The 25430-nt window shown below is 48.9% G+C and overlaps 1 protein-coding gene and 1 long non-coding RNA gene across 12 annotated transcripts in view; one reads left to right on the forward strand and one right to left on the reverse strand.

Moving 5' to 3' along the window:
• WT1 (WT1 transcription factor) overlaps window positions 1–13714 on the reverse strand; it is a 46307-nt gene extending 32593 nt beyond the window's left edge. For 4 of the 10 annotated variants that reach the window (XM_072969734.1, XM_072969733.1, XM_015251920.2 and 1 more), the window contains exons 1-3: window positions 12882–13714; window positions 7107–7229; window positions 6562–6664 (exon numbers count right to left, since the gene is read on the reverse strand). In XM_072969734.1, the coding sequence (XP_072825835.1) occupies window positions 6562–6664; window positions 7107–7229; window positions 12882–13326 (671 nt within the window). In that variant the 5' untranslated portion in view covers window positions 13327–13714. Of the gene's footprint in view, window positions 1–4146; window positions 4236–5556; window positions 5724–6561; window positions 6665–7106; window positions 7230–8963; window positions 9037–12881 lie in introns of those variants that run through there. The other 6 variants (XM_072969738.1, XM_072969736.1, XM_072969735.1 and 3 more) reach the window with 3 other exon arrangements.
• Window positions 13715–13877: 163 nt separating this feature from the next.
• Window positions 13878–25430, forward strand: part of LOC107035052 (uncharacterized) — a 50813-nt gene continuing 39260 nt past the window's right edge. For both annotated transcript variants that reach the window (XR_012077027.1, XR_004191489.2), the window contains exon 1: window positions 13878–14021. This is a non-coding gene — a long non-coding RNA (uncharacterized lncRNA). The remainder of the gene's footprint in view (window positions 14022–25430) is intronic.

Raw genomic sequence — 25430 nt, forward strand, 5'->3', positions numbered from 1 at the left:
GCTTGCAAAGCCTCAAAAGGAGAGAGAAGGTGGGATGGGCTGATGGGGAAAGACTTTCAGAAAATCCCCAAGCAAAAACAGACAAAAAAACCCCAAAAGACAAAAAAAAAAAAACCCCCACAAACAAACAAACAGGTTTCCTGAGGCTGGCGATGGGATGGAAGCACAATTTTAAACATATCCTGCCTTCTGTTGGCTGGGGCTCCCTAGCAGCTCGGTCAGTCGGATTGGCTGGCACCATCCTTCAACTGGAAGTCAGTGACAGCAATGACAATAGCTACTGCCGGGAGGGGACAAAATGTGAACTCAAGCTAAAAATACTGGGCCCCAGCATGCTCAAGCTCTGATCTCTTTGGGCAGTTGGTCAACTCCCAGCTCTCATCATGAAAACCCACGGAAAGAGGCAGCACCAGTCATGGAATATATGGCCCCTGGCAAATAAAGCATCTAATTACTAAATAACCCCTGTAGGTGTCAACCACTTCATTCCCAGAGGAGATCAGATAAGCAGGTGGTTTGGCTCACAGCAACCACAGTGGTCACGTAGGCATTTCAGCTCCCCGTCTAACTCTGTCTGTTCGGAAGTGAACTCTGAAATTGCCGGCTGCCAAAACATATTCCAAAAGTCATGTGTCTTTCATATTTTTTTTAAAGTAGATCTTTAAACAAAACAAAACAAAAAAAAGGCACTGGTTTCCTACATAAGAAATGTTTGAAGTTGGAAGCAAGGGAGAGAGGAAAGAAACTTCTATAACTGGGATTAATGCAAGTTGGAGTAAAATAAAAGGAAGTCAGTCCTAGCAAAAAGGGGAACTTAAAAGGAAATCAGTAGTAGATCATATAGAGTTTGTTTTGGCCTGGACTGCAGTATTACGAAGTTCTCGACCTCTGCACAAAAAGAAAGGAAGAAAAAAGCTCTCAGCTATTATCTGGACCAGAACTCCCCAACTCTTCAAATGCATGTGTAACTCAAGTACATTTTCATCTTTAAGTATGTTTACTATGTTTAGCAGGACAAGGTAGAAAACTTCTTGTCACCACTGAAATAGAACTATTGAATCTGATTAAGATTGGAGTTACCCCTGCCAGATGGTTGCTGGCTGGCAAATAGCATGTTGGTGGAAGAAAAGTGTTTCCCCATGGGATGAAGAAAAAAAAATGCCAAATAAGAAAAAGGCAGATGTAACTGGCATCTGTGATCAGTTCAAGACATTTCCAGCATTTGCTGCAATAGCTCTGCCCTACACCAACAGAAAGGCCTCCGTGCGTTTACCTCTACCTGATAACCAAGGGTTGTGTGCAGAGGCTGCAGCCAAACTTCGCTGCCACCTTTTTCCTGCGTTCTTCCCTCCAAGGCGCCATGGAGGCTGCCTGTTCAGAAATTTCTGCCCAGCAGGCCATGGTGAATAATTATTTTACAGTCAATCTCTTGGTATTGTAATGTCTCTCAAGCTCACCAGTTAACCAAAGAAAAAACCCACTGGGGATTCAACTTCTATTAATAAACACTTGGTCAGCACAAAAGTTGCAGGAATATTTGAAACTAGATTTTTCCCCCTCCCTGGAGACAAGTCCAATTCAAGATTTTCTTTGGCTTTGGTAACACTGCCCACCACCTTGGAAACCACTTCAGACTTTATGCCTTCATCCTTACCTACATGGGAAATATCAGTAGTGTCTTAAGTGAAACTTGTACACCATGTAAAGTGTACCTAAATGCACATGCAAGAAAAGGCATTATTAATCATGATTTTATGTGTCTGGGTGAGAGCAGTCCTCTGATTTGTCTACATTGAAAGCCAACCTAAATGGTAGACTCTGCACTTTTCACTGACCAGATTCCCCAGAAGCTTCATGGTTGCAGAGGAAATTTCTCTCACAAGAAAGACAATCTACTGGTAACAGGCTCCACGGTCAATGTCACCACTGGCAAATCATCAACATTTGATTAAAATACTCAAGTCAGAGTTACTGCTTCCCAACTGGAGTAGTTTGACCTGCTACAGTGAGAGGTGGGGCATATGTATTATCATTTAAATTGGTAGCACAGTTGCTAAAAATGGACATGCAAACCTAATAAAAGAGCAAAAAGAAAAGGAAACTAGAACATCTAAAAAAAATAGTGCATATGGGAATATTTTTCAAACACGGTGCACAGAATTCCTTTTCAAAGTAGCTGTGAGAATTAACCCATGAAATGGGCACGGGCAGGGATTGGGGGCTCCAAGGTCAGCAAGCAGCATGGGGAGAGGAAACTTGTGGAAGAGGACTCAAGGGAAGTGAGCACGGAAGGCTCAGCTAGCTGCCTGTTCTAGGTCAAAATCAAGGGAAAACTGTTTAGTGACAGTGGACTTCACTACTCTGTCCCCTTAGGGGAGCACGGGGTCCAACCCTTCCTGGGACCGTCTCTGAGCACGCACCAACCAGAAAGCAGTTGCTTGCCTAGGTCTGGATGGATGGGGAGAAAGGTCTCTGCCCTCGTTTCTTCACCCCAGTAGTTCACGCCTACTGAGTGGTAAAGGCAAAGTTAGAGGAGTTTGGAGTTTGAAAGACAGCTGCTCTGTCAGTTAAGACCGGGAGAAAGCTTAAGTTGGCTCCTACAGTCCTCATTGGTGAAAATATTACGTCCAATCTACTGAGCGATTTCAATTGAAAATTACGGGTAAAACTATTGGATAATGGGGTTTCTTGCGCACATGTGGGGGATAAAGACGTCCCTCTAGTAAGACCTAGGGCAGATGCTACCTTTGGAAAGAAAATGGCACTTAACCATCAGGAGAGGCAGCAGGGTGCAGAGGCACGGAGGATGGGTTCTGGAGCCTCACTACCTGAATGTGAACACCCTCTCTGTCCCTGACTCTGTCACACTGGGCAAATTCACCTCCAAGTGCCTCAGTTTCCTCCTCCGTAAAATGGGGGTGATAGCCTGTTGCTTATCTTCAAGAGTTTCCGATTAAATGTACATTAAGTAAGTCAATACTTGTAAGGTGCTTAGAATGGTTTCTGGTGGTAGTAAGTTTAAATAAGCATTCACTCTTATTATTTATTAGCAAAAGCGCTGGCACAGACTGTATAAGGGGAGTATCCCAGGTGGAGGACACTGAGTGGCCTGGAACTCCTCAGCAATTCAGAGCATATATGAGCTTTGACGGCAGAGAGAAGGAAAATCAAATCCTGGTTCTGATTCTCACTTGCTGTGTGACTTGAGCAGGTTACTTGGAGTCTCTTGAACCTATCTCCTCTTCAGGAGAGGGGCTTACCTCTTTGAGTACCTACCTCATAGGTAATTAGAAGAATGAAATGAGTGAACTGAGTGAAGCATGCAGCACATAGTCATATGCAATAAATCCTACTTATTACATAATAGGGGCCCATGCATTCACCCAGCCATGATAACTGGGTTCTACAAAGGCCAAAATCTGGTTCCAGAATCCTTACTGGCCTTTAGACAAAACTCTACCCACATATAATATGCGGGAGGTAGAAAGGATGGAGAAAATCATCTCCTATCACTTTCCATGAGTTGATTGGGGGCATGTTCTATTTACTGCTCATCACATCTGTGTACAGCTGGAACTTTTCAGATCTGTTACCTGAGAGGGAGGAGAGAATAACTTTAAAGCTCTCTCCTAATGGGAAAGAGAATTTTGAGAATTTCCTCAAAGCAAATTCATACTACACACTGCTTACTTAATGTCAGTTCATGTACCATTATCTTTATGTCCTTTATGTCATGTGGGAAGGGAGACTAAGTCCAAGATGGGGGGAAAAGAACCTTTGGGAGGGCAGGGGAAAGAAACTGGGCAGGCTGCCTTAGGGGGTTAAGTGCAACAAGGCAAACAAAATACAAGCAAGCTTTTCCCAGGAGGTCCCAATTTTAGAAAGAAAAAGTAATGGAGCCAGGGACCAGCAGAAGCACTGCTGAATATCTAAAATCCAAAAGGTTAGCCATTAAGTGATTAAAGTTTAGTCTATTTCCCATGTTTTTCAAACACACTGTTCACAAAAGCATTTACATACCCTTTAAAACTTTAAAAATACCCTTTAAAACTTTTTTAGAAGTAGGGAAGAAGGAAATGACATAACAGTAGTACTGTTGATGCATAAACCCAATTTTAAAACATCCCCACACTGCAAGTGAAGTACCTGATTTTTGGAAAGTGATTAGAAATATTGTGAATTTAGGGTGGATGGAGCTTCAAAGACTCAGTAGGTACAGACTTCAAGGGAGCAAACTGTTTCCTACAGGGGTCACAAATCCTTTTTTAGGAGATGTTATTGCTTGGAAATTTTTCCGCAACAAGACAAAATGAAATTTTTATGACTTTCATATAAAAATGAGCAAAAAAGCTCCAATTATGCAGAAAGAAGGGATAAGCAAATATTTCTGAAAGATGAACCTGACAAAACTGCTTTGTACAGTGACCAGTTAGAAGCTGAATTAGAAAAAATGTGGAATTTTAATGTATAAGCTGCAATCTAAGTGACTTTTCCTACTTCCATAGCAACCACAAATTCAGCTCTAAGTCAAAATCTACCACAGAGACTAGCTTTGGAGAACTGCTATTAAACCAGCAGTTGTGATCATTTTATCTCCAACTCCTTTTCTTTCTAGCTTGCTCAGTCCCTCTGATGGGCCCCTTCTTAGGGATCCACAGGGTGGATCTAGGCTTGGAAGAGGGGGGAGTAGGAAAGGTGTGTAGCTATGTCAGGACTGAGCCAGACTCCAAAGCCTCCCAGACCTCAACCTCCAAGGAGGTATCCTAACCCATCTGAACAGTACCCACTCTGACATCAAGGTCTTCCTCTCTGCTTGAGGGGCGGCATCGACCAAGAGCCAAGGAGGAAGGACTGGGCCAAGGTCATCCCACTGGGAACCATTCCAGCTGCACCCCCAATATCTACCAGAATAAGAGAGATGCCACTCTGGTAATGGGCAGAAGCAGCTCTTCAAAAGGAGAGGCAATGATCCCGTCATGGCAGTTTTGCTTGGAGAGGGGGTTCACAACAGATATTTCGGATTCTACACCCATTCCAATGAGCTGACCCACCAAGGGGAGGTGCAGAGATGGTGAGCTTGGGACAGATTACAGGGCCTGTGGTGCCAAAGAACAGAACTGGGTTCTAGCTAGGAAGAGAGAAGAGGATCGGGGGGTATGCCCATTCTACCTCTATCTGGGCAAATTGCTTGCATTTGTTTTTGGCTCCCTCCCTCTAAAATTTAAAAAAAATATCTACGGGGAGGAAAATAAAGGTGATCTTGAATCCAAGATCAGACTAGATATGCCAAATTTCCCGATCAAAAGAAAAGGTTTCCAAAGTCTGTGTGCCACAGGCTACAGAAGTAGGACTGGACCCTGTCCTGCCCTGGGATAGGAGTATCAGACGAGTTCTAGGCTCAGTTTCATAAACACGCCAGGACAGTGGGATGAGCCTCTGAGGTCTGGGGAGCGAAGTCTCCTTCCCCTCCTCCACCTGTGGGACTGGATGTCCCCCAGGCGCGGCCATTCCTTCCACCCAATCTCCCAGGGCAGGCGCTTTTCCTTCCTTTATTACCTCACTACCTCCTTCCCTTGACGTCAGCCTCAGGTCCTCGAACCGAGGGGAGGGAGGATGGAGATGAGTTTGGGGGCAGTCGGTATCAGGATCCCCCAGCACCGGGTGGGGTAGGGGTGGAATATGAGGTAATGCGCGCCCAATCCCGGGCCTCAAAGGCTGCGAACGGCCACTTCCCTCCCCCCGCCCCACCTTCCCGCCCGGCTCCGGCCGGTGTAGTTACTAGGCAACCCTATCGGCGACGCGGGATGCCGGCCAAGTTCACCCAAAGTTGAAGAATAAATTTGGGGGAGAGATGGTGGAGGGTGGAGCAAGAGCCGAGCGAAGGCACGAGCGACAGGAAAAGAGCTTGGGAGGAAAAAGAAGCTGATCTTCCGCCTCCCAGGAGCAGGAAGAAGGGCGGGTGCGGGCTGGAGCTGTATCCTCTCAGTACCGCTGCCACCGTCTACAGTACCGCTCATAGTCCAGGGTAGCTGGGTGCTAAGAAAGATGTCCACAAAGCGCTGCCGCAGCCCAAGACTCTGGGGGACAGAGGTGTGGAGAAGGCGGTGGCCCGAGTGTACGCGCCTTCGACTTAGTCCCAGAGAAGGCTGGCGGGTGTGGCCAGGGCGCGAGGAAGGATTTGAGGAGTGAGAAGAATCGAATGGGAGTAGACCCCGTGTTTAATCTTTGATCCCGAGGAAGCTAAAGTCCTCCCAGCAAAGACCCCTCAAAAAAAAAATTCCTTAAAGCGCCTCTCTTCTTCAGCTCCAAAAAGTAATCGCCTTAATTTATATTCAAAATAAAAACACCAAGAGGCAAGGAAACCTACTTCTTTTAAGTAGGAGCCAAGAGATCGGTTTTAATTTGCATTAAGGAGCCGACTGGGCTAAAGGCGTCTTTGCCTAAGAAACCCTGCACGTCCGCACTCAGGGCTGCCCCGCGTCGGACGTTCCCGCGCCCGCCGGCTCGAGCGCCCCCTCCCGGGTAGCGGGGACCCAGACGTGGCGCCAAGGGCCTTCCTACCTGCTGTACGGCGTCCTGAGCAGCAGGGCCTGGCTGCCGGTGCAGCTGTCGGTGGGGGTGTGGCAGCCGTAGACCGGGGGCGGCACAGAGTACTGCTGCTCACCTGCAGAGAGCCGAGGAGAGCGGAGTGAGCGCGCGACAAGGGCTGAGGGCGCGAGGCCGCGGGTAGCGGCTTGGGGAGAGAGCATCCCGAGCCGGACTCCGAGGCTAAGGCTGAGGGCAATGGGCCTGGATGCGGGGGCCGTGCAGAGAGACTGCATCCGGATCGTACCGAGCCAAGCTGCTGCTCACTTCACATTCTTAGTATAGAACACTGAGAAGGCTCTCTGGACTTTTTATATAGCCTCGGTTGAGTGAAGCTGTCTCTAACATGCTTGAGGTGAGGGGAAACTTTTCTTTTGAGTGAGATTTAGCTAATTATTTCTAAAATTCATTTAGAGGTACCCTTCTCCCTTCCACAGTTTGCCTTGAGTTGGAAATATCTCGGGAGGGTGGGGTAGCGTGGAAGAAGGGAGAAGGACCCCACATCATTCCTGCCCGCTTACCCAGGGAGCCCTGCTGGCCCATGGGATCCTCGTGCTTGAAGGAGTGATTGGGGAACTGAGCCGCGTGGTGCGAAGGCGTGTGACCGTAGCTGGGAGTCCCATCGAAGGTGACAGTGCTGTATCCTGCGGGCGCGGACGAGAGAAACAAAAATCAGCAGAGGGACGGGGACTGCATGTCTGAACCAGAACCCGAACGAGGAGAGGCCAGCCCCGCATTCGGATCCCACTCCACTAGCCTTCAAGGCTTTCGACGGTTTGCCGAGCCCAATGTGACCTCGGTACAGGCTCAGTAAAACCCAGACCTCCCGCCGTTTCCCAATTTATTTACGCCCTTGTCTTTCATGGTGTCTGCTGCTTCTACACCGAACCTCCCGCAAGTATGAAGACCGCCAACCGCTCTGCGGAGAAAGTTGTCCTTCCCCCAAAACGAAACACCGCGCCTCTCGCGCAGGGGCAGCGCAAGCCACCGAAATGAATCTGCTTAGATGACCCCGCGCTGACTCGGAGCTGTAAATCAGAGAGGCCCGCGCACCAACTTTCATTAATTACTCAGAGCCAGTTTAACGGCGTGGGCTTTAAACGGGGAAAGTAATTACGGAGTAATGTTATCTGTCTGAGGCTGCGCGACCTGACACCACTGACACCCAAGGCTCTCGGGAAAGTTGGTGAAGGGAAAAAGAAAGGGCCTTTCCAGTTGGACCCGCGGGCCTTGACCCCCCTTGGACTCACCTCACGCCCAGCGGGTCCGACTCTGACCACTACTATGGGGGTTGACTTCCTCAAAGCCCCAGTCAGGGAAGCCTGTTTGCTTCATTGAGCCTGAGACCGTACCTCCCTTTTCCTCCATCAGGTTTGCACGGGCCCCCTGCCTCAGTTTCCCTGGCGAGAAACCGATGGCCATGTGGCCCGTGTTCTTCCCCAGCTCTCCCAAAGTGAGAAAAAAACGTGGAGTCTCAGTTGAAAAATGTAGTTTCCTAAAATTATTGTCATTAATGCTTTAAACATTTACTCTACCAGCTCCTGGAAACTGTAGCTGCCTGGCAGAGTAGGGGACGCATCCTCCAGCTAACATAAAAATCAGTTCTGAGCCCTGAACCCAATGGTGGGGTCCCATCCTATGCGCAGGCTTGGTAGTCTCTGGCTCTAGCCTGAATGAGATTGGTCCAGATACTCATCCGCTGGCTGCAGGGCCTCTGGGCAGGACCCAGTCCCTTCCTTGCCCCACCCCTGGTCACTGTGCTGAGTTTCCAAACCCCACTCAATTCTCCGGAGTTGAGTGAGTCAAACAGCCCCCATTTCCCCACTCTTGCTTTAGGCAAAATCAAGGCTCTACAAGTGTCCCAAAGACAAGACTTCGACTGGACAGATAAAGGTGGCCATTACCCACATCTTCCAAACACCCACCCCCCAAAACAAAAACAAAACCAAGCTTCTACAGTCCACTCCAGGGATTGTGGTGTGTCAGAGGGGGAGGGAGGGTTGGGAAAGGTCTTAATAACCGGATAGTACGGGGCAGGCCAAGTATCACATACCAACTGGCGCCACAGGGTGACAACTGAAGAAGCCACCAGCTTTTATAATTTGCATGACCCCAGAGGCCTCCATTTCTCACCTGCTAAGTGGGCAAAGAGAACACCCCACCCCAAACCGGTTAGCTGTCAGGAGTGGGTGAGCACGCTTGCCCTTCCAGGCACTTTCTTCTGGGAGCGGAGACCAGGCTGTGTTTGAGGCCTACCAATAGCTGACAAACGAAATTTGGCTCCGAGCACCAGGTTTGCAGAGGAAAGGCCGAATTTTGAAAGAACAGTTTTTAAAAAGGAGAAACAGAAGCGACAAAGAAGTTGTCTCTACACGAACCCTTCTCCATCCCTGAGCCGTTGAGAAGTTAGTGGCTCGGGCACCGTGCTGTCCTCGGAAGCGGGCTCCGCAAACGCCCGTGCGCGGCAAGGGCCACGGGTTGCGGGCTGCAGCTCCTGCGCAGGCGGCGTCGCCTGAGCGCCTGGAGGCTACCAAGGCCCCTTCCCAATACAGGACCTGCAGACCGCGATGGGCAGGAGCCAGCCTGCAACCCCCTCCTGAGGTGCCCCGGGGCGGGGGTGCTGCGGTGCAAGCGCCCTCAGAGAAGGGAGGGCTCTTTAAAGTAGGAGTTTATCCGACATCGGACGCGGGACAGATTAGAGCGCGCTGTCCCGGAGCCTCGCGCTGGGCCAGGAGCAGAGAGCGCGGGGGCGGGACAGCTGCTTGAAGAAAGGGACTGCGCGTTCAAAGGCTCCTTGTGCAGGCCTTAGAGGGAGAGGCTCTGAGCCGCCAAGGTAGAGCCTTTCCCACGGTTAGTCTCGACCCGGGAAGGGAGTGCAACCTTGACCGCGCAGAGAGGGGAGACACGGTCTGAGCCTCTCTCCCCCGCCTGCGGCAGCGGAGGAGCCCGGGACCGCCCGGCCCGGCAAGGCCAGGCCCCGCGGGAGCTGAAGGGCGGAGTAGACAGCCGGCTCAGTCAGGAAGGTGGTCGTAAGGCTGAAAATGATGACTCTGCAGCTGCGGCAGCAATCGGGGAAATCTGTCCTGCAACGAAATTCTCTCTCCAGTGCGAATTGAGGGAAGATCCCTTGGCCCTCCGGCTGAACTGGTGTCCCCACGTGACCCTAAGGTGGTCAGGTGATGCCAAGGCTTCCACCGGCGCTTGGGTTCTGTGCGCCTTTGGGGCTGGGGGAATGGCCCCGATTGTCAAGCAGTCCTTGTTTTGCCTTCTCAAACCCCGCGCTTAGTCTGGGACTACCCAAGTCCTCACCTGTCCTCAAGTCTTCTGCCCTGACAAACCCTCCAACCTGCACACACATACACTGGGTACAGGACCCATCCAGCGGGGAAGAAGAAATCCATCTCAAGAGTGGAGCCAAAATCCCTGAAAAAGGAAGTAGAAATAGCCTAGAATGGTCTGGTTTGAGTCAAAGCTCTGCCACAGAGAGACCTCTTGCGCACTTTATTTCTCAGAGCCTAGATTTCCTCATCCAAAAATACGGGGCTCTTCTAGTGTCAGGCTGTGAGCTTCTTACAAAGGCTGAGGCACACTGTCTTAGCACCCAATCCCCAGTGCCTGACACAGAGTAGGTGCTCAATAAATGCTTGCTGAAGTAGTATTTACAACATTAGGATACAAGCTATAGTATTTAAGAGATTGTAAAAAATAAACAAGGTATGGTGCTTTGGGGGGGTGGGAGGTTCAAGGGTGCCAGCAATCGTCCTTGCCTGTGGACCATGGCTAGGTTGCCCTGCTTGGGGACAGGGATCCAGAGTCTTGATTCTTCGCTGGGGTTTGGCCTCCAGCTGTTGAGAGCCATCCATTCCCACACTTTGGGGAAGGAACTGAGGCCCTTGCTTTCCCCAGCTCAAGCCTCCTACCAGGCCCTGCATTCCTGGGGCAGCTGCAGGAACCCCAGAAATCAAGAGAATAAATCCGAAATATCAGAGCTCACTCTGGCTGCCAACGCAAGGGCTGAGGTGGGTGCAGCTTCTCACAACCCATCCCAGCTCCCAGCTGCCAGGTGAGTCCCAACGACTGGGCAAGCGTGACGCCTTTATGTTTTCACTGTAAGAGAAAACCCAAGCCTACAGACAGGAACCAGCTTACTGGCTGCGGCCTGGCTGTGGGGTCACCTTTCTACTGGGTTAGTCCCCAGAAAGGGGAGGGGAGACTCCTTTACCTGCTAGTCCTGGTCGCCAGTTCCCAAGGTCTTTTTCTTTTTGGCAACCCAGGCCTGTTAGAGAGGAATTCAAATTTTTCCCTTAGTGTAGTGCCCACTGTCTAGGAAGCCCACAGTCTTATCCCTGAGGCTCAGTTGATGGGATTCTGCACACCAGACTATAGAAGCTTGGACACAAGGGCCCAAGCAAAGCCACAGAGCCCAGGTTCCAAAAACCCCACAGAACCTAGATAGACTCAAACAAATGATAATGGTAGTATTCTGCACAGGGCAGGGGCTTAGATCAAATGGCTTCTCAGGTGTCTCAGAATAGCACACATCCACACAGAGACTCACATCACACACCTGCATGCCAGTCTTGCTGTTTCTGGTCCAGGCAAGTTTAGATGGGCTACTGCCTTCTGTATTTAGAACCCCAAGCAGGGAGAAAGTCAGATTTGCTTCTGTGGCACAGAACTTCAGGCTGGACTCAAACATCAGGTTGCCCATCCCTGCTCTCCTCTTAAAGATAGGGAAATTGAGACCTGGAGATTTGCCAAAGGTATCACCAGCCTGCTAATTAGAGGTGGCATGATCACAAAATAAGAGCCTCTGCAATGGACATTGAGCTGTTCCAACACCCCTTGAGTCCGAAACACTAATTTCATCTCCTGAAGACCTATAATGAAAGGACCCCGTAGGTGGGCCTGACCTTCTTCCTTGGGACATGGATCCCAGATTCCTCCAACGAAGAGAGGAGGAGGGTTTCGGTTTGGTCAGGGCATCTCATGGGACAGGTGCTCCAGGCTGGGCTAAAGTAGGAACAGCCTGGAGATAGGCGTTTAGAACATGCATGCTAAGGCGGGAAGAACAGAGCACTTCTCCACCTTGGGAGCCACGACACCTCTTGCAAACAGTACACACTCTGCTTCTCCCAGCCCACGCATTCCAGAAACATCCCAGTCCTTAGGCTCAAGCGAATTTTTCCTCTAGGAAAAGCATCCGCCACTGCGTTTGTAAAGCATTTCCTAAAATATCAAATAACCTGAATTGGTTTATGTTCTCAACAGCGTAAACGTCTAATTAGAATAAATTTAGAAATCAAAATACAGAGGTTCAGGATGGTTGGTTCTGCGCTGGTCCCTGAGAAAGAGAAGTGACCGGGCACCACCGCATTGAGGAAACTACCGGCTGTGTCCCTCGATGTACAGTGACTGAAAACGGAAAATAAATCTGTCCTTATTTTATTACCTCCAAGTCCTGCAAAAATCTTTCCCCAGCTAAGCCCCGCGTTCAACGACGAGGAGGCGCCCGAGGAGGGCTGAAAGGAAAGCCAACGCTTTGTCTCATTCCACTGCCTGTGGTAGGGCCGGGTGCTGTAGAGGTTGGAATCGGACAAACCGGGTTCTCTTCCAGCTCTGGAGCCCACGTGGCCGCCACCTAAGCTGGAACCCAGGAGAGATCCACTTCTACACTACCATACGCTGGAGCCATATGTGGACATGGACGTGGGTCCAGAAAAGCCACTACTTAGTCGCTAGCTCATTTGCTCATTCTAGTGCTCCCAAGTACTTACTGTACGTCTAATGTGTGCCAACACCGTATTAAGAGCTAGTGCGGCTAGCCACATTTTGACGCGGCGGAGGCGGCACAGCTTGCTCACGCTGCGCTGGTCTCACTCCGAATCCACAGTCTAAATGTCTAAAAAGTCCATTGCCTTGCGACAGTTTGGTGGTGCCTTGAGAGACAAAGCCTCTTACCGAGGCAGAGCCAGACACTGCACCGGATCCCGCTTCCCATTCCCACGGGGACTTGCAGACTTAGAATCTCCCGGTGTTAGAGGGGCCCCAGACGACCTCCCGGCTCAAGCGAACAGTCCGGTTCTGGCTCTGGAGGATGTCAGGGGCCCATGCCGAGGGCTCCCTTTTCCCGGCCTCCTCTCCCCCAGCTGCCACTTCCGCTACCTTCACAGCTCTGGGGGCGGCAGCCGGGTAAGAGCTGGGGTCAGGGAAAGGGTAGGACAGGGGAGCACGCGCACGGCCACAGCCCGGTCGCCACCGCCCCGCGTGTAGGGGGCGCTCCCCAGCCTGCTTACCCTGGTTGCGAATAGCGGGCTGGCTCTCGAGGCAGCTGGGCAGGTAGGGTGCGTTGGGGAACATCCTGGCCTGGCCTGAGGACGCCTGGCTAGGCGGAGGAGGACCGAAGGGTCCGTAGCGACAAGCTCCAGCCGTGCCAGTGAACTGGCCTGAGAAGTGGACGGTGAAGGCGCTCAAGCACTGCTCCTCGTGAGGCTCCGCGCCACCCCAACTCGGCTCTTGTTTGATGAAGGAGTGCGGCGGCGGCGGCGGCGGGGGTGGCGGCGGAGCCGGCGGCGGCGCAGGACCTCCCAAGGAACCGTAAGCTGAGGCGCCGGGGGGCGCAAAGTCCAGCACGGGCGCCCACTGTGCGGCGCCGCTCACTGGCAGGGCACAACCGCCGCCACCACCCAGCGAAGGTACCGCCGGCAGCAGCGCGTTCAGGTCCCGCACGTCGGAGCCCATTTGCTGTGGCTCAGACCCGGTTACCCCGCGACCCCTGCGGCTTTGCAGACTCTCGGCGCTCGACTCCGCCGCTCCTAACTTGGCCCAGATGCCTCCCGAGCCCCGGATCCCCGGCTGCTCCGGCTGCTGAAGGCACCCAGACCCGGAGCGGAGAGTGTGCGAAGAAGCCGGCTCCGGGGCACACGTGGAAGCCGGCTCTTGCGGCAGGAGGAAGTCCAGGATAGCGGCGAGGCGGCGGCGGGGCCCCGGCTCCTGGGCTGCCGTCCCGGCTCTGGGTGGGTGGGTGACTGAGTGGGAGGGAGGGCGGGAAGAGGGGAGCGGGTAGGCGGTCGGGTTGCGAGAGCCCCCGGGTGTGGGCGCTGCCTTGAACTCCTTACCCCAGCTGCCTGGCTGCCCCCAGCTTCCCAAAGCTCAAATAAGTGGGGACGGCGGCGGGGGAGGAGGAGGAGTCAGGAGTCTGGGCCGCTCCATTCACCTCGTAGCCCCAGCGGATTCCGGCAGCGCGCGCTGCTCCTTGGGGGCGTCCTCGCGGTGGGGGTGGGGGGCGGGCCCGAGGGAGCGTCCCTCTCAGAGACACCTTCCTCTCCTGCCCGTCACGCGCTCTCCGCTGGCCTGTGGGACACAGACCTCCCCCCACCTCCCCTTTTCGGCCTTCAGGAGTGTGGACGCCTCAGGGCACTAGCCAGACTCTCCAGGTAAGCAATGAATATCCCCTCCGTTTCCCCGTGTGGTGGGGGGAAGGGATGGGGTTGTTAATCGAGGAGGGCGGGTTGGAGGGAGGGACAGAGGGTTCCACGAGGGCGGGAACTTCACGAAGGCGCAGAGAAGTTTCCCGGACTTAAAAGAGGAGGATTCCCTTTCTTTGCGCTTGCCAGTCTGGCTCTTGCTTTTAAAGCCGTCGGGCTGGAATGGTGGCCATAATCTCGGGGTCACTGGGGAACGGGGTGTCTCCTTGTGGATTCCGGAGGCCAGACTCAAGGCGAACGTGGGAGACCTGGAGGGTGCATCAGTTGTGATAAACGGGGCGTATTTCCATCGTCTGGTAGTTGGTTACATGGTGAGGTTTGCGCCAAGAGAAGGGCGACTGTCGCCTCCTAAAATAGGTGTCAGGCGTTCTTAATGTCCTTTTCTAGTGAGAAGTATTCAGTTCTTATACGGTGAAGCCGGGAAAACAGCGGCTAGTTTGGGAGGGAAGAAAACCTTCAGGGAAACGCCCAGATTCTGGTCGGAGAATTCTGGCGCCGAGTTTGAAGAGTAGGGGGTGGGGACGGTTTGGATACGAAGTTCGCGGGGCGAGTGTTGGCTCCTGGAGCCGCTTCCGCTTAGCTCTGCCTCCTCTCACTCCAGTCAGGAGTGTCATTCTGGACGCTCAGTGACTGACCGGGAGGCGCAATCCTGGTTAGACGGACCGAAAAGGAGAGCCTCCAGTGGCCCATGCAAGGCAGAGTTCGCACCGTTTGGAACTCCCAGAGTCTGGCATCGCCAAATCAGATTCCTCCCTCTACCTTGTCATTATTTGGGAACCCCAAGCCCTAGAGCAGGTGTTTGAGGTTTTGTTTTCTATCGGTAACAGACCTTAGGCAAGGAGAAACGCCAGGAACCTGGATTGGAGTGCGTTTCTGGGCGCGTGGAAACGCCCAGGAGACAGCGGCGACGGCGCAGACTGGGACCGCCAGGAGCGCGGGGTGGGAAGCGGCTCTTGGCTGCCAGGCCTCTTACTCGAGTCTGGCTGGGGATGGGGCCCAGAACTTTTCAGCGAAGCCCATGTGAAGCAACCATCAAGGTAGTGGCAGTTTTACAAAAAAGCCGAGCGTTTTAAAAGCTTTGACTTACTCTCGATTTCTGACGCTTTGGTTTTAGTTAATTTGCAGTGAGTAAACGGTAGCCATGAGTTCCGGCTACGGACCCGAAGCATGTGCGGGCTCAGGACCTATACGCTATGTGCAGTTCCCTCCTCTTGGGGTCGCTCTTCCTGGAGTCACAGGAGATGGTGAGGGCAAAGGTCGGGAACATGCGCTACCCGTTTGATTGTCGGACCTCTTTCGCGGTGATGGGCACTACTTTGGTGCCTGACTTTGCTAAGTCTCCACTTAGACACTTTTTCTTTCGTTCATTCGTTCTTTCTTTCTTTCTTTTAAGAAATGAAAAGGATCTCGAGGCCAGCTCCTTCTCCCTCTACACCCTCTGTGGGCCTCCCACTCCGCTCCCGCACGCTCCATCTCTAAACTGCAGCGGGGCTACAGGGCTGGGCAGAGGGCATACGCGTTGTGTCTTTCTGATGGAGAAAGGTCCTGCGAGATTTAACTTCTCAGGCCAAGTTGCCCCTAGAACGCCCTAGGCCCGTCTCACACCTTCCACTTCATTTCTTCTTCGATGTCGTTTTTTTAAGTAGAACTCACTCAAGCGCTACGAGGAAAGGCGAGCACTTTATGAAAAGCCAGAAATTTCCATTTCTAAAAGAAAAAGGCCGAGGTTCCTTTTTTATCCTCCTCTGTAAATTTTTTGGGTGGTACTTGGAGACAGGTGGCTTGATTGTGAGCTTTTGTGGTTTTGAATCCCAGATGGGGCAAGGGCGCTTAACCTTCTGCCTTAAAAAAAAGTTTTTGTCTGGGGGCGGAGTGGGGTGAGGGGAAAGGAGAGCCGAGCAAATTAAGGACTTCTCTCTCGTCCGCCGTTCTTTGCCTTCGAATCCTTGAGGGAGACAGAACAGTGGTGCGATCCCCATTTCAACCCTGGGTACCCCCTCGCCACGAACTTGTAGTCGGAAGCGGTGGGAGGAGTTCCCTATGACCCGCGGGGCCAAGAAGTAAGTGCTGCGTGCCCGAAGCCCCGGCAGTTAGAGGGCCTCATCCCAAGAAGAGGTTCCTGAATGCCACCCACCGCCGCCCATCCCCATGCCCGGGAGCGCAGACGCCCCGGGGCCAACACTGGGGAACCCGCAAACTACTGCGCTAATTGGGGGCCCTAGGCTCCTCACTTCTTCCTCCCCGAGATAACGTTCACTGCGGGAGCTGTGCGGCTACCCCGGCAGACGCGCCCGCTATGCTGGCCTCGGCGCCCAGCGATGGGCCAAGGGGCAGACAGTCGTGAAGAAGGTCCACCCTCCACCCGCCCCAGCAGGCAGGGCGCTCTGCTGCACCTCCTGCGGCTCGAAAACTGGTCCCCGGAAGCAGGACCGCGGAGACCTGGCCGCTCCCTTCTCTCATCCACCTTCCTACCCTCGGATAGTAATGAGACCTGTGGCAAAGGATGTGGTCTGAGTCACTGACTGGCAGAACTGGAAATTCAACTCTCCATTCTATAGAAAAGGAAACTGAGGCCCAGGCAGAGCAAGGAAGGGCAGCTGTAGAGTGCAATGGTTAAAAGCAAGGGATTGGTGGCCAGAGAAAGAAGTCTCAGCTTCACCAGGTAACCAGCGGCTGTGCAACCATAGACGAATTTCGTAGCCTCTCTGAGCCTGTTTCCTTACTGGTCACATGGAATAATGGGATACTAGTACCCACCTAAGGGGATCCTGAGGATTAGACAGAAGATAGTGTTGGCCTATGGCCTCAATAAACATTACAAATTTTGTTACTATTATTGCTAAAGTACACAACAAATTAGAGGCAAAACCGAGCTGAAACCCACGTCTTTCTCTAGGTTTAAGTCGCCACCACCCCTCTGCCTCTTTAGAGCTAATGCAATGGGGAGTAAAGAAGAGGAGGGGGAGAGAGGGTCTGGAAACCCACATGGCTTTGTATCATTGGTAAAGCTCATCCTGGCCTAGAAGGGACTTAATTATTGAAAGATCAAAAAAAATCGAGGCTGAGTGTGAGGAGGTCCTTTAAATGCCCCACTTTGACCCCGGTGCTGTCAATTGCATCTGACCAAGCGCCCACCCTGGCCCTGCAGCGCGGCCCCAGGGACCAGCGCGTATTCCTGAGCTGCGCTCCGGGCATCACCCCGCGGCCGCCGACAACTGAATAAACACACCGAAGCGCTGCGATCTGTCAAGGGCTGGGGCCGCCGGCGGATGCCCGGGGCCGCAGACAACGAAAAGGAGTGGTGGGGCGCGTGCCTCAAGGGAGGAACCAGCGCTGGATTAGCGCAGGGGCCCGTGCCCGAGCTCCACGCGCTTGACTGCTATTCCTCCCCTCCCCGCAGACTCCAACTCTTAGCAATCTGCCTGTCCGGGGCCGCTTGTTTCCACCCCCTCACCCCGTGCAGGCGGTAGAAATCCCAGCTTCATTATATTTAAAAAAAATTTTTTTGAAAGTAAGGTAAAGACTTTTGTTGTAGTCCACCCCCAGCTTCCTCTGTTCATTTGAAAGTTAACTCGGTATTTTTTTTTTGCCAATTCCCCATCTACAGTTAAAACTCAGTTTTTTCACCGGGTTTGGAGGCCCAGGACCCGTGCACATTGCCAGGTGCGTGGAGCAGAGTTACCCCTTTCCCCAGTTCTCAGTGCCTTGAGCCGTCAGGGTTACCCGTTTGTTTTGATGCCACCGCGAGATGGTCCCCGAGCTCCGAGAGAGTCCCCAATGAAAGGATTCCGCAGCGCTGCCTCTATTATGGTACCGTAAATCTTTTTAAATTCTGGAACTAATTATATAGAGGATATGTCTCAATTTGTTCTGCATTAATGCCACAGTGGGGATGGAGGCCGGGCCATGGCCAGAGCAGATACGAAGGCCCATGAAATTGATGAACTGAGAGTTGCTTCCAGTCCTGTGCGCACCATCTGGAATTCCAGTCTGAGGTTACAATTAGAACTCCTGACCCCAGATTCAACTTTGCAAACAACAGGAGAAAAAAAATGGGAAAAAGAAAAAATCAAGGGGAAAAAAAAAACCCAACTTATTCTGCACCTGTAAAAAAAAAAATCCCCACACAATCATAAAATCTTCCCACCTTAAAAGATCTTTTCCAAGTATTTCTTTTGTGTTTTTTAACCTATAAAAGATAATGGAATATATTTTATAGATTGGATTTTACCTTATCCCCTTTCCTTCTCCCAACTGCACTCAGCTTAATAATTGTGTTTTTCCTCAGTGTTGAATTTAATTATATAGGACCAAAACATACCTCAGTAAATTAGCTTGCTAAATATTCTTTCACTTTGTGATTCTGCCTTTGAGAAACACCTTAATTACAGAAATCTATCTGAACCCAGGAACTTCTTTTTTTGACTGTTGCTACACCTAAACTGTATCAGAGATTTTATTTGTGTTGTAATTTTATTTGTGTTCTAAATCGGTTGTGCCAATTTCTTCTTTCTTTAGTAACACGCTGCTTTATTTTCCTCTCACTTTGATCCCCTGAAGAAAACGAAGGACCAGGCAGTACTGGGGAATCTGTTAAATTTATTAGCATAAATGCTTAGACAAAACGAGATATAAATCATTCAGATGTATTAAGCCATAAAGTATATTCCAATGAAGTCAGTCCCTCGCCAGGGTCCTGGTGTATAAATGTTCATATAAAACAGGGTATCAGTATTATCTTTCAAACTTAATATATATCGTAAAAATATCTAAATGTTGAGTAGGACTGGGGGGCGATGGCAGGGCAGGAAAGGGATATTCTTTGGAGCAGCCTGTTAACATTGTGGTGGCTCAAAAAGTGGGACGGAAAGGAAAAGTCTGAACAGTTTGCATTTAGACTATTTAGTAGACAGGTTTTTAAAGGATGTATTTGATGGGAAGCTCAGGAACAAGGAAAGAAGAGATAAAGAGCAAAAGGCATTGCTTTCTATAGAATGCATTTCCCCCCCAAAGGTCAATTTAAATTGAAAAAATATCTACTCAGAAAAGGCACTGGCTCTTCATACAGATAACGGATGAGCCATTAGTGGAGAGCCACCTGGGCCTTCGTCTGTGAACCCGGACTTGCAGCTGGTCGGCAGAAGGAGGCGTATTCACTAGAGGTGGACTGGGAGAAGAGGGGTGGGGGAGTGAGGAAGGGGAATCGCCAGAATTGCTAGCAGAGGTTTACCAAGACAAAAAATCAGACAGAACGTTTAAGGAGCAATAGCTTGCAAAGCTCATAACCGAGGGCTCTCTGTAAATCTTGGCAAGGCAGGGTGGTTTTCTTGTTTGTTTTTACCATTTAGAAATGATTGCTCTGAAGTTTAAAAAAAAAAAAGTCAAGGAATCTACCAGAGAAAGGGAATAGTCCCCTCTTTTTTCCAGCAGGGGCATCCTTACCCTTTCATTTCCACTCATTCACCACACAGCAGCTATTCATTGGCACTGCCTTGTGCCAGGAATTGTGGCAGGAACCCGGAACACAGCAGTATGGGGACAGGCTCTGCCTTGCTCTTGCGAATCTTACCTGCCAGTAGGAATGACAGACAGATAGCAGCAAGTCAGATACTTCCAGATCGTGGTAACTGCTCTAAAGGAACAAGGAGTCCTGCTAGACCAGAGAATGGCTTAAGGTGGAGTGGGGATGGGAGCAACATACCGCCTTCCTTATTCCGCCCTCTACCCACACTGCCGCTTTCCAGTGTGTTAAGTATCCCGCCCCACTGTCAAGATGCAGGAAAGGGTTGAAGGACTTGGAATGTTTGGTCTGGATAAACCTCTACCTCCAAGGCAACTGGACTGTATGGAATCAGTTGGGCAGCTCTTTAGGTAGGGCTGGGTTTAAGTTGCCAGCACTGGCTGAGTGACTGAAAGTTACTTCAAGTGTGAAAAACTCGATTTTCTCCTCTTCAAGGTAAAAATAACAGCACCTATTCAAGTTGTGAGAATTCAGTGAGGTAAGGTATGTACATTTCTTAGCCCATTGGAAGCGCCCAATAAATGGTGGCTGTTACCTATATTAACATACATTCTGGGGTTGGGTGTTTTTGTTGTTTGCCTCTAATTAACTGATGAGTTCTAGACTTGAGAGTTGTTACTGGTTCGAGTTAAGAAAAGATAGCAATCTGTTGGATCAGGGAGACAGGCAGGAAGGGAAGCCCTTTGCTAAAGAGTCTGACCTTAAGCAAGGATGTTGCCACCTTAAAGTAAATTGAAATAATTTTGTTTACCCTGGAGCCCTGAAACAGGAAATATATGGCTCTTGCTTCAAAATCTACTTCTTTTCCTTCAGTACAGAAGTCTCTAGGCTAACATCAGCTGGAAAGTTTAGGATTGCCTTCTTCCATATAGTCAGTCACATTTCAGGTGTGCAGCCTAGTCCTGAATAAAGAATCCTGGGCCAGCTATAAGAACACCCAGGCTCATATCCTGTCTCTGCAGATGACCATGGCCTTGGGGAAATCACTTAAGCTTCTGATTTTTCAACCCTTATCTGGAGAAGGAGGTTGATGATAACAATGAAATAAAGCATGCAGAGTGATCTGAAAACTGCAAAGTGGTAGGCAATTCACAGAACCATCAGGACCATCTATAACATGAGAACTAACAATGGAAAGGAATACTCTTGGGAGCACTGGGGTCTATCCCTTGCTGTCCTATTTCTTCATTTGTAAAGTGGGCTTAGGCCCTTTCTCCTGGGCTTGTGAGAATTAAATGAGATAATATATTCTTTTGGAACAACACTTGGCAGAGTGTGTGCTGTTACTGTTACTATTACCCTTCTCTGGTCATTGTCCTGGGCCCAGAGGTGGGCCTTATGTTTTCACACTGATAGCTTCTTATTCTGGAAGTAGAGATTGTATGAAGAATTTGGCTTAGGAATCAGATGGCTGGGGTTTAAATCCTCCTCTGCTACTTACTTTCTATATGACTTCGGGTGACTTCCCTTTTTCTCGCTGAGCCTTAATTTTCATAACTGTAAGATGGGGCTCATAATACCTTCACCTCACGGAGTTGTTTTGAGAACAAATACACCACGAAACATGTAAAATACTTTTGTCTTCTTTTAAACTACTCTGTATCATGTTGAAATCTCACTATTTTATATATGAAAGACTTTGCAATCAAGGCATTGGCAATGTTTCCTTTTTGACTATGAGCCTGTTAGGTTAAAAGTTAGAATCCTATTTATTTTCACCAAATTTCTTTGCAGAACATCTAGCATATATCAAGGATTTGGGTAATCCCATGCTTTTTCAAAATAAGCAGGAAACTGCTTTTAGCCAATGGAAAGAAAAAGCAGTTTGACTCTTCCTGGAGTTGCCACGTAACATTTATTAATAGCTCTGTAAACAGGGTTGAACACAGTGTCAGCGGCTGCTCAAGATATTGCAAAAGTTTATGAGAAGTTTCTTAGGAAAAACAAGATAGAGTCATTAGAAATCTGATACTGGTCAATAGTGCATTTATTCCAAGTCTCCATAAATCACAAACAAATGAAACTTCTATTATGATCACTCTTCCAGATCTAAAGGATCCCCTTCACCCTTTTGGTAGAAATTAAGTACATTTAAGAATGCCTAAGTTTTTTTTTTCTCTACTGACACGGAAGCTAATCACAAAATTTCCCAAGAGATAATAAATATTAAACTCTAATCAACAGATTGACACGTGATAAGTAAGAAGCACATAACTTTGATTCTCTATTTAGGGCACATGTTTATCTTTAATTATCCCCAACCTGGGAACAGAGCAACTGCTGTTATCTGTTATATTTATTATCTATGTCTAGAGTGACACTACATTTTGATTTTGCCCAGGACAGTATCAGTTTAAGCTATTATCTGAGCTTAATTATTAATTGTTTTACTTTTACTCCCCAAAGCATCCTGGTTTTGGTGGTAAATGATAAGGACTCCACTTGCATAAAATTTTATTTTATAAAAAAGACAGATTTAAGAAAGCTGTTAAAACAAAAGTGAAAGATAAAGAGTTAAGTAGGGCTAGTGAGAAAGAAAGACTGGATTAATATTAGAAATGGAAGGATGAGGACAGCTAATATAATTGAGCATAAATCTTAGTTCTGAGCTTCCTGACAGCCAGGTCAAAAAGGGAAAATAAAACTAGTTATATATCTCTTATTAAGCAATAGAAGGAAGAAACCCATTTTTTCAGAAGAGACAAATGTTCTTAGCACTAAACTTTTAAGAGGAACTGACCTCTCGCTTTTCTATAAGCATCATCAGCAATGGTTAGTAACTTCAATACTATTATTTCAAAAGCTGCAGAGACATTCTCTGCCTAGTGGTTTCTCATTTCAATGCAATGGCATAGTATTAAAATTGTAGTTCTATAAAGCTTTTTCTAAGAGGGAAGAGGCAATAACATTTTCCTTTTTTTACTGTTTTCTGAGGATCTAACCTGATTCAAATTAATTTAATGTGTTAATTTTAAGAAACTTCCAACTGATAATTTTTTAAAACATCTTTTATTCATTAATCATCAAATAACTTCGAACATGAACCAAAACCCTGCTAAGGACCTGACCATCCTCCCACCCCAGAATCTGTGATCTGATCTGGGGAGAGCTGTAGGGCAGTGGTTAACTGAAGTGATTTGCTCCCCACCCCGGAGAGGAGGGAACACTGGGCAGCATCTAGAGACATCTGTGATTGTCACAACTTGGTGGGAGGAGGAAGGTGGATGCTACTGGCGTCTAGTGGGTAGAGGCCAGGGGTGCTGCTGAACATTCTTAAATGCACAGGGCAGTCCCTCTATGAGAAAGAATTATCCAGCCTAGAATAGCACTAGTGCTGAAGTTGAGAAACCCTGCCCTAGGGTATTGTCAGCAGAGGAGATCATCATTTCTAGCAGGGGTAAAAATGAAACAGCTTCACGGAGGAGGGGCCCTTGAACCAGATTCCCCCACCCCAGCCTAGTGGAGCTGTAGGATACCTCTCCCCAGGCTCAAGAAGTGGTGGGAACAGAAATAGGAAGGTGAGAAGGGGTAAGGCATGTGGCAGGGATGCCATCCACAAAGGGAACTGTGGGTAAACCAATTTAGCTGGAAAAGAGGGAGAATCCATGTGGAGCAAATAGGAGAGAAAGCCAGAGAGTACAGGCAAATTTAGGGCAAAGAGTTTCTATTCTGATGTTATGCACCAAGATCTCTAAATATTGCTAGTGTTTTTTAAAATCCACACAAATCAAAGGCAGCATAAACTTTTATGTTTACAGAGATCATTTCTTGAATACTGGCTTGGTGTATATATGGATAGGCACATATTTTGCTTCCTCTCCCCCACATCATTTTTCACCACTTACATATTAGAGATTCCTTGGAACTCAGTTTTATATCTCATTAAATTAAAAAAATGGGTGCCTGCTTAAAAAATACAGCCTATCAAGGCACAGAAAATTCTAAACCACTGCTGTAATTAATAGAACATTGTAGGAACTGCCATTAAGAAATATTATTCTGACCCAGTCTGCCGTGTCACGCTGCAGATTGTCCTTTTCTTGAATCATGGAACTCTTTGTGAGAAGAGACCACAAAGCTGGGTCCCTTGATATTAGCCATCTCAGCCCTCAAAGTTCAGCCAGGAGTGGGACAAAACCCTCCTCACCATGTTGACATGTTTATTTCTGGAGTAAGAAAATATTACTGTTGCCCAATTTGGTTTTCCAGTCCATTCACTTGCCTGGAGTCGTATATTTTATTCTTTCCTTTGATGATTTACAAATAAATTAGCACTATCCACTAAGGGCTGCCAACGTATATGCGTTACTGGAGAACTCTTGAGATGTTGAAAAATGATTGCAATTTATTGTATCGCAATACTTTCTTCTTCAGGACCAAATAAATAGCACGAGCTAGTTTATATACCTGACACGTTTACTGCAGTATTCCCGCTGAGCACTTCCCATTGTCATGTGTTCTCACACATTGTTTTCACAAATTGTGTTTTGAAAGAAGTCAAGGGAAATTCAGCCCAGAGAAACAAGATGTTATCTTTTGGAAAGGATGAGCCCACTCTAATGGAAGAAGATAATCCATTCAGAGGTTTGGAAAGCTAGTGTCCTCCAGTGGGTGTGATAAATCCACAGAATCTGAATCCAGAATTTTGCACTGGGACCTTAAAGTCAGCAGGAACAATGTAGTCGTGTTCCAAATAAACACAGTGTATCATTATTATTATTGGAGAGGCATGAACATCTGTTAGGTCAATTTAGCCCCATTTCCTTTAGGCAACTGGATTCCCTGAACACAGTTCTAATTATGTCTGTCACAAATGGGTCTAAGATGGGTATATATAATGCCATAGCTGCTCCTTGATCATCTCTGTGTTTGAGATCAGGTTTAAAAAAGAAAAAAATCCACCTGCTCATCTCAGATGGGTCACTTGCGTGGAGAACCCTGTAGAGACTTCAGTTACCTTGTGAATTCCATCAATAGAACCATTTTCAAAAGATGAGACTATGTGAGACAGCTGGACTTCTTCACTTTTAAAGAAGCATTGCATGTGCTTTAAGTAATTAATCATCTGGAGCAAGAGGAATCTAACTATCACATTCTACAGAGTTCTTCACCATGTCCTTTTCTTAACTAAATATGGTGCCTTCCTGGGTACCACACATCTCACACAGGATACGTAAGATAAGGTATCTCTGGGGTGAAGCAGCAGTTTGCAGCAGGTTTCAGCTGCAAGGGACTTTGAAAAGCTTCTCCTACCCCTTGTGTCTCAGATAAGACATTACATGACTTACCAAAGACTGTGCAACTAGTTAGGGGCAGAGCTTTCCCTAAGACCAGGCTGGTTGGGAGGTGAGAACCACCTTTCTGTGGTAAGATTCACTCATATACATTTACTGAGTGCCCATTATAGGCCCAGCAACCAAACTGGAGGTACGCGGTCCTTGCTCTCGACTTGCTCGCAGTCTGGCTGTGCTGTAGGACTTGGTCCCAATGGAGGCAGGGTGTGGAATCTGTACTATGAGAAGTTTCCTTTTACCAACGCTCACTTACACCAAGTCTAAGAATTCTCTTCAGCTCCTCCATATGGTGATCAGGGAGACGAAAGGCCACTTCAGTAGGTTTTAGAGAGGGGGCTTCTGGTGGGTCTGTAAAATAATTAGCTAATCACAATATTGTTAAAATTAGGAAAGCATCATTGTACTATGTGGAGGACTCAACAAGATGCTTAACATGCTGACAGCATCTTTTTGTTTGAATTAGTCAGTGATGCCTCGTAGAGGTTTAGCAACAAGGATACCCCAAGGGGGAGCTCTTTTGGTTTGGAACTGAAATGAAGTGTC

This window comes from Vicugna pacos, chromosome 10 (genome assembly GCF_048564905.1).
Source record: "Vicugna pacos chromosome 10, VicPac4, whole genome shotgun sequence".
NCBI lineage: Eukaryota > Metazoa > Chordata > Mammalia > Artiodactyla > Camelidae > Vicugna > Vicugna pacos.